This window comes from Dipteris shenzhenensis, chromosome 28 (genome assembly GCF_047967505.1).
Source record: "Dipteris shenzhenensis isolate YYH24624 ecotype China chromosome 28, Dip_SZ_1.0, whole genome shotgun sequence".
Lineage (NCBI taxonomy): Eukaryota > Viridiplantae > Streptophyta > Polypodiopsida > Gleicheniales > Dipteridaceae > Dipteris > Dipteris shenzhenensis.
In genome coordinates this window covers 35,423,466-35,435,016 of record NC_141623.1, presented here as the reverse complement: position 1 = coordinate 35,435,016, position 11,551 = coordinate 35,423,466, and the positions used below count along the sequence as shown (strand labels likewise).

The window sequence follows — 11,551 nt, the reverse complement described above, 5'->3', positions numbered from 1 at the left end:
TAAATGTCTGAACATGTTGGAGAATGTACCTCTTAGGCTAATGCAACCAAAAGTGCAGGAGAGTTGGGAGAGGCCACACTAGTGAATCGGGATTCGGAGGCCCTTGGACCTGAGGGGTCTTGCATTACTTTGTCTAAGCTCTCGTTCTCATCAGAGCTAGATAGATCTTCCTGTCGGGGTCCTATTAACGAGTGGAGGCTAGGAAGCGAGCTTTTGGATTCCCAGCTAGGGCAAAGGGTGGCTTGAAGCACTATCTTATGGCATGAGATCCTTGGGCAAAATTCTCCCGGACCTCAAGTGCATGTGGGAGACCTCTAGCTAGGCACAGTCAGGCTGAACTGAGGTTTTGGAATTTTTTTAATTCCTGGGCTACTACCCCAGAGGTATCCCAACGATCGTGGGGATAGCTCGATGGCAATGGTCATAGGGATAGGGTATCGCACCGGATGGCGAGACACTAGTATAGCGACGAGCAGTGGGATAATTATAGCAACAGGCGATGGAGTAGATGTATCGTGCCGATCGATGGAATAAGTCTTTCCATGTGCTTGGTGGGATACTGATCAATGTGCCAGTCGGTGGTATAGTGATGGCGATGGGCGTGGGATCGAAATTAGCAACGAGCAGCGTGATAAGCATAACGGAACGAATGGTAGAATAATTATAGCAACGGGCAATGGAGAAAAAATAGCAATGGGCGGCAGAATAAATATAGCGATGGGCGGCGTGATAGGCGTAACATTACGATCAGTGGAATACAAATATGACCACGGTCGTGGAGGTAAGGTATCACACCGAACAGCGGGATACTCATAGAGCAGTGATAGAAGGAATAACGAGATAGCAATGGTCAGCAAGATTGCTCTAAGGCCACGGGTCAACGACTGTCAGGTCGATGGGATAGCTAACTCTAGCATGCATTTAATCAAGGCGATGGGTTTGGTCATGGTCAAAGGTTAGGTCAGCGGGATACGGCTATTGTGATGGGTCAACGTTGTTTAACCGACGGGATACTGCTAACGCGCTAATCAACAAGATAACTCTATGGCGCCGACTTGTGGGGATAGTGAAACACTATGTCGCCAACTAGTTTTTTGGGATTTTAGGGGGATTTTGAGTTTTTGTTCTGGTTTTGTTATGCTAGAGGGGTGCTACACTACCTAGTCTACCTACACAATGAAAAACACTTGGGAGAAAAATAATTTTTGCAAGCAAAAATGCAAAATTGCTTGAGGCGTGAGTTCTAGAACACAAAACAACTTTGAAATTCAGCAAGAATCATCATTTTTCTTGTTTTTAAATGTGTTTGGACATCGCACACTCCTTAGCAATCTCACAAACAAAGTTCTTATCAACTCAAATCACTAAAAAGCATCAAAAACAAGCTTCAAAAGCTCCAAAATCACTTTCCAACAGAAAATGGCAGCTTTCCTACTTTTCCATCCACAACTCTCACTTCTTCACTCTTTCTTCTCCTACAACTCCACTAACAAAGCTCCAAGTTAAGCTTGAAGCCTTGTGCAATGTGTAGATAACAAAGGAAGACAAGTGTAATGCAAAAGCATACCTTTTATCCCCGGTAGTGGTGCCAAAAATGTGTGGGTCTCAGTGGTGACTCATGTGTCATGGGGATGTTGAAGAGATGCCGATGGAGCCTCCACTCCAAACTACTCCTTGTGAGAGCAATGCAAGGCACGAGCTATCTGCAAGTGTCACTCAAGCGGCCTCCAGATTGTTGCAATGTGTTTCCATGCGAGAAAGAGGGAAGGGGGAGAGGGGAGAGGAGAGGGGAGAAGGATAAGGGAAGAGGAGAGTGAAGGGGGATGGAGTGGCAAACACAAGGGAACTACAATGGAAACAAGGGAACACCCAAAACACTCTCTTGGAAGAGCTGAGGGAGCTTGTATTCAAACTTGTGCAAACAACAATGAAGACCAAAGTCAACACTTTGGCCTTTTATACATGTCACCTTTTGAAGGGAGGGCCAACCCTTTTCCTTTTAGCACTCTCCCTCTCTTTTACAACCAAAGGCTCTTGGCCCATATGGTGCCAAGGCATACAGAGTAATTAAGTGGATGAATTCCTTCTATATGGTAATCCACAAGAAGTCTTCTCCCTACTACGTGCACAGGCTAATGGATTGCCTAATCGACCAATCATGCATTCAAGCGGATCCTTTCGTTGTTAGTGAATGAGCACCGCACAGATTGGGACAAAAAGTTGTTGGCTGCATTATGGGCCTACCACACTTCCTTCAAGGTGGCAACGGGGTTGACTCCTTTCAAGTTGGCATTTGGGATAGAGGCAATTACACCGATTGTGCATGTAGTTCCTAGTTTGTGGATTGTGGTGGAGGATAGGCTTCTTCTGCAAGAGTCTGTGGTATTCCGCCTGGATGGATGGAAAGCTATTATCTCACTCTGGAGGTTCAAGCAAGGCAGAAGCGGAGGGTGGATTTGGCTTCGAAAAAGAAGTTGTTTGAATGCAAGCAATTGGTATTGCTATTCAATAGTCATCTAGGGCAGATGCTGGGGAAGCTAAAGCTGTGATGGTCGAGACAATTCTGGATATTTCATGAGTACGGATCTACATCATTTTATCTTGTGACTTGCAAGGGCACGCTCTTCCACATCCAAATAATGGCTTTCGATTGCATTCTTATCATCATGATGGGAGTCTTCAATGCCCCTTTTTGGTATCTAATGAGGTGCAAATTCCATGGGTTGAGGTGGAGGCGATAGAGCAATCATGGGAGGACATATGGCAGGATGGTAAGATGCATGATGACAGAAGTCTTTTGCGAGGTCCTATCCCAGCCTCGCCATGTAATAGCTTAACGTCAAGGAGGGGTATTGGTGACCTAGACTGCAATCTTTTGTCATTTTTTTTGCATGCACATGTTGTGTTCCTAGTCTTCCTCTGCACTATTAGTTCTCTCGGCTTTCTTCGCCTTTCTTAATATTATTGCATTCAGCTCTCTTTGCTTCCCTCTGCTTTGCATCGCTATGGTGATGGTGCACCACATGTAGTTTCATCCTTTCATCCCATTAGTGTATATTGATTCTCACTCCATCGACACATGTCTACAAAGGCCGAGGATTCGAAGTTTTAGCAGCATTGATTGGCTGAGGGTGAACATTCACTTGGTAGCATTAGCACTTTGCCAGCATCTTGCACTCAAATTAACTATGGAATTCTAGGAGAGAATCGAGAGCTCACCACCCAATTGATTTATCAACGCGGTGGCTATTTTTGCCAATGGATGGGGAGCTATTTATGCAACCATCATGTTCAATGGAAGAGATAGTGGCTGAGTTTGGCAATCCTACTCGAGGTGAGTACAAGCTAAGCATGTGTAAAGATGTTCAAAATGGTGATCTTTATTGTAGGATTCTGGAGTCCGTTTGTTTGCAAGCAAAGACCTACACGATCACTCCCAAGTCTTGTGGGATGATCGAGGTAGTAGAGCAGCGACTAGTGCCTGGGGCATGTGTTTTGAAGGAGAGAATCCATGCAAAGGCACAAAGGGTGGCAACGGCAGTAGAGAAGAAACAAGCTGTGAATTCAAAGATTGGGTAGATTTTGGAGGTTATGTTTCCCTTACAGCTTGACTCTATTGTCCCTCGAAGGAATACGACACTAGTCTTGATCCTTGAGCCAGAAGGACCTCTACAAGATGGTTGAAGGCTCGTCTGGCCAAGAGCCTAAGAAGTAGAGACGTCAAGGTCCTCAGATCATGCAGGGAGTTCTTCCCTCTATTGCTCCCCTTACTCCTTCCCATGTACTCATGACATCAACAGTAGTGTCGGAGAGTTTGTTTCGCAGTGGGTTGTCCATCAACACACCTTAGTGTGATGCCCCCACCTCCCCCACCAATAAATTCTGAGCGGGAAGCTATTTCAGTGGCACCTGTGTCGACAGTGGTGGGTATTTCATCTAGAGATCTAGTGGTTGGTGGTTCGCTTACTCAAATATGGTTGGAGCAGCTCCAACGCACATCGACAACCACAGTGGCAACCTCCACTGTGGTGGTTGCAGTGACGGTGGCACTACGGGTTAAAACAAGGAGAGGAGGTCATTGCAGTGGTCTTTGAGCCTGCGGTGGTCTCTCCAACACCCTCGGCTAGATTCTAATTGCGGCTACAACCAACGCATGTCTAGCTTCAATTTTGTGCATAGTTGCTAGCTCGACTTGCGACACAGTGTTCTATGGGGATCAATCCCTCCAAAGTTATGGCCTTAGAATTTGAAGTTCTTCATTTGCAAAGGCCCTGTGAAATCAGAATGCAAGGATGCAGCAATTGGAAGAGCGGGTTGTGGTCCTTAAAGCAAAAGTGTAGGCATCCGAAGTATACTCACAGGCTACCCAATAGTTGCACTCGGAGTATGTTTCGAGCATTCAGGATGAGTTGTTATGTCGATGTACTAGCGAGGGATTGGCTAAGTATTTGCAAGCTTTCTCAAGCACGATCAGTGTCAACATGGAGCAGATGGGTTCACTGCTTGAGGCTTTGCAAGGGGATGTGCATGCGGAGAGGGATCGACAGCTTGTACGCTAGCGAGAAGCGATGGTTTTGCAAATGTGTAGGCCTATTGTTTTGTACCAACTTCGACTTGAGACAGATGGTGATGCAGGTGTCGGTGTGGGGTCTATGCTACAAAGTGGTCCTCATGCATGCAGACGGTCTCTAGTTTGATGGTGTCCAGTGCTTCCGCAGATGGGAGCGGTAATGCAGATAAGGGTAAAGGAGTAGCTACGGAGTCAGTACCTGCTGGGGAAGATTGGCATGCAAAATATGAAGAATTGGCTCAAGACATTGTAGAACTTGTTGCTCACTCAGGTAGAAGGTTCAAATTTTGAAGTGGCAGAGGGGTTCTCTTTGTTTTTGGTTGGAGCTGTGTGCCCATTCCTTTGGTATGTCTTTACTTCCTTGTCTTCCTTAGTGGAATGAAGTGGATCAATTTTTGGAAGAGTTTTATAATAGGCACACTCACTTTCCTAGTTTTCCTAATCCCCCTTCATATGAGCCTATGGTAATCCAGCAGCTTGCCACACAAGAAGAACGCTAGCAACAACAATTGCCACAGGGTGCACGGATTGAGGAGATTCTTGCTACTGAGCACTGGCCTGCACATCACCTAGTGGATTGGTCAAAACCGCATCCTTTGTAGTGGTTGATGGATATGGAAAAGGATTGCTAGTTGAAGCTCTGGTTGTGGAGGAGGTAGCAGGAGACTGCTGATGCAAGTTCGAGTGGGAGCTAAGCATGCAAAGTAGTTGCAAACAGGGTTAGGTGAATGCAGTGATGTGGGACCGAGTAAAGTTGGGGTGACTGGTGCACATTTATAGTGCATTTCAAGTTTGGATGAAGAGTAAGACTTCATAGCGGTGGCTTTTGGGTAGCCTCGCAGTTCGAAGAGCACTCGGAGCGTTGTGTGCTATTGCACAAGCAGGCGACGACAACCCGATTCTTACCTCTTCAGTAACAGATTGATTCGGAAAGAGATGCTCATCTTCATGCGTACTTAGTGAGTGGTTGTGATGTCCTCATTTGCACATGGTTCTCTACCAAGGCTATGTCCAAAATGATTCTTGCACAGATGCACATGCACATACTGATAGCTATCATAGGGATGGGTATCTATTGTGGATTTGCAAAGTCCACTGTGAGTGCCATGTGTTATTGCATAACCATGTGGGTTAGCAGTAGTGATTGCGAGGGGTGTGCATAGGTAGGTTAGTTGCAACAGTTGGCAGTTTCAGATCTTCAACAGTTTCTAACCAATAGTTAGTTCTTGTATGCATGCTATTACTAGCATTCTGACTCTGTTCTTTCCATGATATATGAGCTCTTGCTTTGAAAAAAAACATAGGTTGCGCAATATTGTGGTGATCATCTTATCGTGTTCTCTGTATTTTCCAGTAGATAATGCGCTGTGTGTTCATTCATATTTTCCCATGGCGTCTGCGCTGTATTATGACGCTACACTTCTAGTATGGCTATATTGCTGAGACTGGTGTTTGGTGCTCTTTGATGATTTTTTAGTTTTTGTGCAGGGTTTGTGATGACAAATGGATGCTACACTACCAATTCTACCTGCTCAAACAAAAAAAGCACAAAAGACAACTTAAAAGCATCAAATGGGAGATTTTAAGTGAGACTTAACACCACACACACTTTAGCAATTATCCCAACTAGCTATACTTACAATGTGAACAAAAAACACTAAAAACAAGCTCAAATACATGAAAAATCCTCTATGGGAAAAAGACACTATTTCTACTTTTCCTACTCCAAACTCACACTTTCCTCCTTCAATCCCATCTTATACTCCACTAACACTTCTAGTTAAGCTAGAAGCATTGTACAATGAGTGGGTAACGATCGAGAGCTTTTGCAATACGAAAGCATACCTACAACTCCCTGACAACGATGCCAAAAATGTGTAGTCTAACGGTGACTCGCGTGTCGTGGGGATCTTGGAAGAATGTCGTGGAAGCCTTTGCTCTCAAGCAAGTCCTTGTGGGAGCTTTGTATGTGCAAGCCTCATTCTTGTGTCACCCAAGAATCTACCAAATTGTGTGCAATGATGGGGAAAGGAGAGAGGAAAGTAGGGAAGGGAGAGGGAAGAAGGGAATGAGAGCAAGAGGAAGGGAAGAATGGGGGGGGCGGGGGGATAATGGAAATCATAAGACAACTTAGCAAGAGGAAATAAGAAGACTCAATGCAATAAGAGAATGCAGAGAAAGAGAGAGCTTCTATTCCCAAAACTTGCAAGTACACAATGATGACCAAAGTCAAACTTTTGGCCTTATATGCATTGCACCTTTGAAGGGAGGGCTAACCCTTGTACTCTCATGTACCTCTCTCATTCTCATGTTACAACCACTTGGGCCTATACGGCTCCAACGCAACTGTAATATGCTAATCCTCATGGTCTCTTCTACATCTCCAGTTGCTATGATAGTACATGAGCTATCGCAACAGTTTACATTATTCTAGTACTTAGTTTTCAGCATTCTCTTTATATTATCAGTCAATTAGTGTCTCTTTGGTGAATTCTTTCCACATTTAGTAAGTCTTCGAAATGAAACATTTTTTACATCCTTCTACAGGTAAAGCCTCTTAACACAGATTGGGTAAGTCTCCATTTTAGAGCCTTAGACAATCTCTAGCATGGAGCATCTCACAACATGATGATTTTAGTGATGATATTCAAGTCAAGAGACCATGCTTGGAAAGAACAATAATGGCAAAAAATTTAAGTCAAGGGCTATTTCCACATAGCAAGGTTGCAATCGGAATTTTAATGTCAGTAGATAAGAATGCAGCTAGTCTAGCCACATCTTGAAGTTGTGTGATTGGTTGCTAGCCCATAAAAAGGTGTCCTCTATATGAGAGTCAAATCAATCTCCATTCCCACAATGCGTACTATCATAGCTTCTACTTCAACATAGTTCGACATCCATATTGATGAGCTCTCATCACAAGCTTGCATAGCCCCAACTTCACTCCATCGTCTCATGAGATTTGTAAGTGTGTTTTCAGCATGAGGGCCTTCCATGTCCATTAGATTCATACCATAGTGCATCACGTTTTTTGGGTAAATCTATTCTTGCATCCGTGATGATGCTTTTCGTGTTCCTTAATTCAAAATTCATACCATCTTGGTTTGGGGCTTCTCTTCTTACATATGGTTTCTTTCTTTCCATGATTCCATATCTAGAGCATATCGGCAAGACGAGAAACCCTTTCTTGTATCTATTTTGTTAACTTCCATTTTGTCCAAAATTATGTAGTTTGCAAGGCTTGTATTCCACTTATATGCACATGCAAAGTGCTACGTGCAAAACTCAAATTCTTATATACTATGCATATACTATGAATGTGAATTACTATGTGTTGAATGCAACTTGCTATGAACCCAAGGAAAGGCACTTGTTCTTGGTCTTATAATTTTTGGAGAGGAAGTGTTCCAACTCTAGCTTCACACAAATGTGTGGTTATGTGCTAATAATGCTTTCCAACTATTTTTAACACAACATCTACTCTCAGGCTGAATGCGAAAGCCTATATATTGAATAGACCAATTTTCAAAATCTTAGAACTTACAACCAAATAACATAATGCAATCTTCTTTCTGAATACAGCTGCCTGCGGTAATCTAGTTGTGACATTTCTAGAGGTCAAAATTGAGTGGGGGGAGATCTCAAACTGCAACAATTCCAAGACTTGGGTCAGGGCAGTGATTCTTAATCAACAGCTTTCCAAGCTTCATTCAGCTTCAGCACGAATTGTAGCACGGAGAAGATTAGGACAAAATGCATGCCACAAGCAACACGGACCAATCGGAGGGTGGAGACTATTGCCCTTTTCGAGGCTCCAACTTCCATTTTACCACCGTTGTCGGCACATGGAAGGTGGACGATCTCCTCACACCTCTACATGCAGCAATAGCGCATCGGATCAGAAGAGCGGCTGTCGCTGGTAATCATCAAACCCTTCTTTGCGGCATTCACAACAGCAGCCAGCAGCCTAAAATGTTTCTTCCTCTGGCTTCTCGAGCAACTCTAGTTCGCCATCCCTTTTCTTGGGTCCTCTGCAGTATGGTGTCCTGACTTGTGAAGGAAGCGCTCTGCTTGTTCCTTCCTTCTTTATGGGTCCACATGACGCTTTACAGTCAATCTTTTGGGTCCGGCAGAGCAGGAGATGCAGTCCTCAAGAGACTACCTCAGGTGAAAAACCTCCCGCACCTTTATTTCTCTATGGATGGAGAGCTTCCATTGTTCAAGACGAACAGTTTAATGCATATGTATGTGAAGGATGGCAGCATGGATGCTGCTCGCCATGTGTTTGACACCATGCCTAAGCGTGATGTGGTATCATGGAACATTATGATCCTTGGGTATGCCAAGCAGCAAGAGGGTGTGCGGGCCTTAGAATTGTATGCAAGGATGCACGAGGAATGCGTCCAACCAAGTGAACGAACTTTTGTTGGGGTTTTAAAAGCTTGCAGTAGTGTGGCAGAACTGCAAGTAAAGACGCAAGTTGACAAGAAGTTTGGGAAGATCTGGTGCCTAGAAGAAGGTAGAGCCATTCACTCTGACGTGGTAAAGGGCGGCTTTGAGTCGAATGTATTTGTCGGGACTACTCTGGTGAACATGTATGCAAGCTGCAGCAGCATGGAGGATGCATGTCAGGTCTTTGATCAATTGTCTAATCGTAATGTGGTTACGTGGACTACCATGATCCTCGGGTATGCTGAACAAGAAGAAAGTTTGCTGGCTCTGGAACTATATGCACGAATGCATCAGGAAGGTATCATAGCAAATCATCAAACCTTTCTTGGTGCATTAAAGGCTTGTGTAAACTTGGCAGCATTACAAGAAAGGAAGCACGTTGATAGGAAATCTGCAAAGATAGCATGTTTGGAGAAAGGTGGGGCTATCCACTCCCAAGTAGTGAAGAGTGGCTTGGAGTCAGATGTATATTTGGGAACAAGCTTGGTGAATATGTATGCGAAATGTGGGAGCATGCAAGATGCACAATGTGTCTTTGACAAATTGCCCCTTCGTAATGTGGTTACGTGGACTACCATGGTTCAGGGGTATGCTGAGCAAGAAAAAAGTCACCTGGCTTTGCAATTTTATGCACGGATGCACCAGGAAGGTGTCCAACCAAATGAACGAACCTTCCTTGGTGCATTGAAGGCTTGCAGTAGCCCAGCAGCACCAGAAAATGGGAAGCAAGTCAATGAGAAGATGGCAAAAATAAAATGTTTGGGGAAGAGTAGGGCCATTCACTCCCAAGTAGTGAATAGTGGATTTGAGTTAGATGTATTTCTGGGAAACACATTGGTGAATACGTATGCAAATTGTGCAAGCATGGAAGATGCAGAACGTGTCTTCGCTGATTTGCCTTATGGCGACGTAGTAACATGGACTACTATGATCCTGGGTTATGCTGAACAAGATGAAAGTGAGGAGGCTTTTAGACTTTTTGCACGAATGCAAGAGCAAGGTCTGTCACCAAGTAGCATGACCTTTGTCGCAATCCTGAAAGCATGTGCTAGCACAGCAGCTCTTGAAACTGGAAAGGAACTTCATTCGCAGATTAATAGGGTTGGTTTGGATGCCATTTCATTTGTGGAAAACAGTCTGATCGACCTCTATGCTAAGTGTGGGAGCATGGTCGATGCCCAAAGATTGTTTGATGCATTACCCACAAGGGATGTTGTAGCATGGAGTGCATTGATGGCTGGATATGCCCGCCAGGGAGAGAGTGAACTTGTGTTTCATTTATTAGAGAGGATGAGGCAGGAAGGCATAGAGCCAGATGGGGTCACATTTCTTGGTGTTCTCACTGTATGCAATCATGTGGGTCTATTGGACACAGGCCAGAAATGCTTTCAGGCTATGACCAAACGATTTGGCATCGCCCCGACTATTGAGCACTACACGTGCATGGTTGATCTCCTTGGCCGTGCAGGTCAATTGGAGGAGGCTGTGGCAATGGTGGAGAAGATGCCCGTTCGTCCTACTCTTGTTGTATGGTTGAACGTGCTGGGTGCTTGTCAAAAGTGGAAGAATGTAGCAGTTGGAAGGCATGCCTTTGAGAACGCTGTGAAATTAGATGAAAAGCTTCCTGCAGCATATGTATTGATGGCAAACATATATGCCAACGTTTACATGTGGGAGGATTATGATAAGATCCAGGCAATGAAAAAGACGTTCGCGCATTGAAAAAGCCAGGAAAGAGATGATCATAGTGGAAGCGTGCATACAGGTATGGAAGGGGTAGACGTCATTAAAGCATAGCTATACTTGCATAAGTGTTTTATGAATATGATACTTTGTGTGCACAATTTGGGAAGAAGGGGGGTGCACGGAGGGGGGAAGATAGGAGATGTCTACGACTGTCCTGAAGTGAAGGTTAATATCAAGCTGGAGAATTTATGCCGTCAGAGATTGGAGCATGAGAGATGTAGAGGGCCCTATTTATGATCATCGGCACTTTGGTAGATTCATTTATTCCACATTTGCAGCTTGGACAATCTCCGAGTTCGGTATGAGACCAACAATGCAGTCGGAATCCTTACTCCAATGAACTAGTTGTTCACCATGTGGATGGAAGATGCAGATACGGTGCACAATTACTTCACAAAGGTAAAGGAAGTATGGGATCAACTCACAGCAGTTGGTCATAAGGTTGATTCTAGTCAACTAGCCATACTTGTCATGAGAATGCTTTCGTGAAGTTTCAAGGGTCTTGTGAAAACAATTATGGGGATGCAAGCCTGTTATATTGAGGAACTAGGGCATATTCTGTTAGAGGAGAAAAGCAAGGGAGAATAAGTATGATGGAGATGGAGGTGTGGCCTTTCCAGCTAAAGGAAAAAGGCGTGAAGGAGGTGACTGGCCTTTCCAGCCAAAGGAGATGGTGACTCAAAGGGTAACCAGTTGATGACAGCAGAGACGAGAAAAAAGACGAGAAAATGTTTCTACCGTGAAAAACCATGACACATACCCAAGGATTGTAGGAAGAAGTTG

General features: G+C 44.4%; 1 protein-coding gene across 1 annotated transcript; it reads left to right on the top strand.

Moving 5' to 3' along the window:
• The first annotated feature begins 8,668 nt into the window (after positions 1 to 8,668).
• LOC147883497 (putative pentatricopeptide repeat-containing protein At5g13230, mitochondrial) lies at positions 8,669 to 10,744 on the top strand. Its single transcript, XM_087399503.1, has one exon. It carries the CDS (start codon positions 8,669 to 8,671, stop codon positions 10,742 to 10,744), a length of 2,076 nt encoding a protein of 691 aa, XP_087255629.1.
• Positions 10,745 to 11,551: the final 807 nt, after the last annotated feature.

Bases quoted from the DNA above. Each gene is read 5' to 3' on its own strand.
- LOC147883497 (XM_087399503.1), top strand. From the start codon at position 8,669: ATGACGCTTTACAGTCAATCTTTTGGGTCCGGCAGAGCAGGAGATGCA.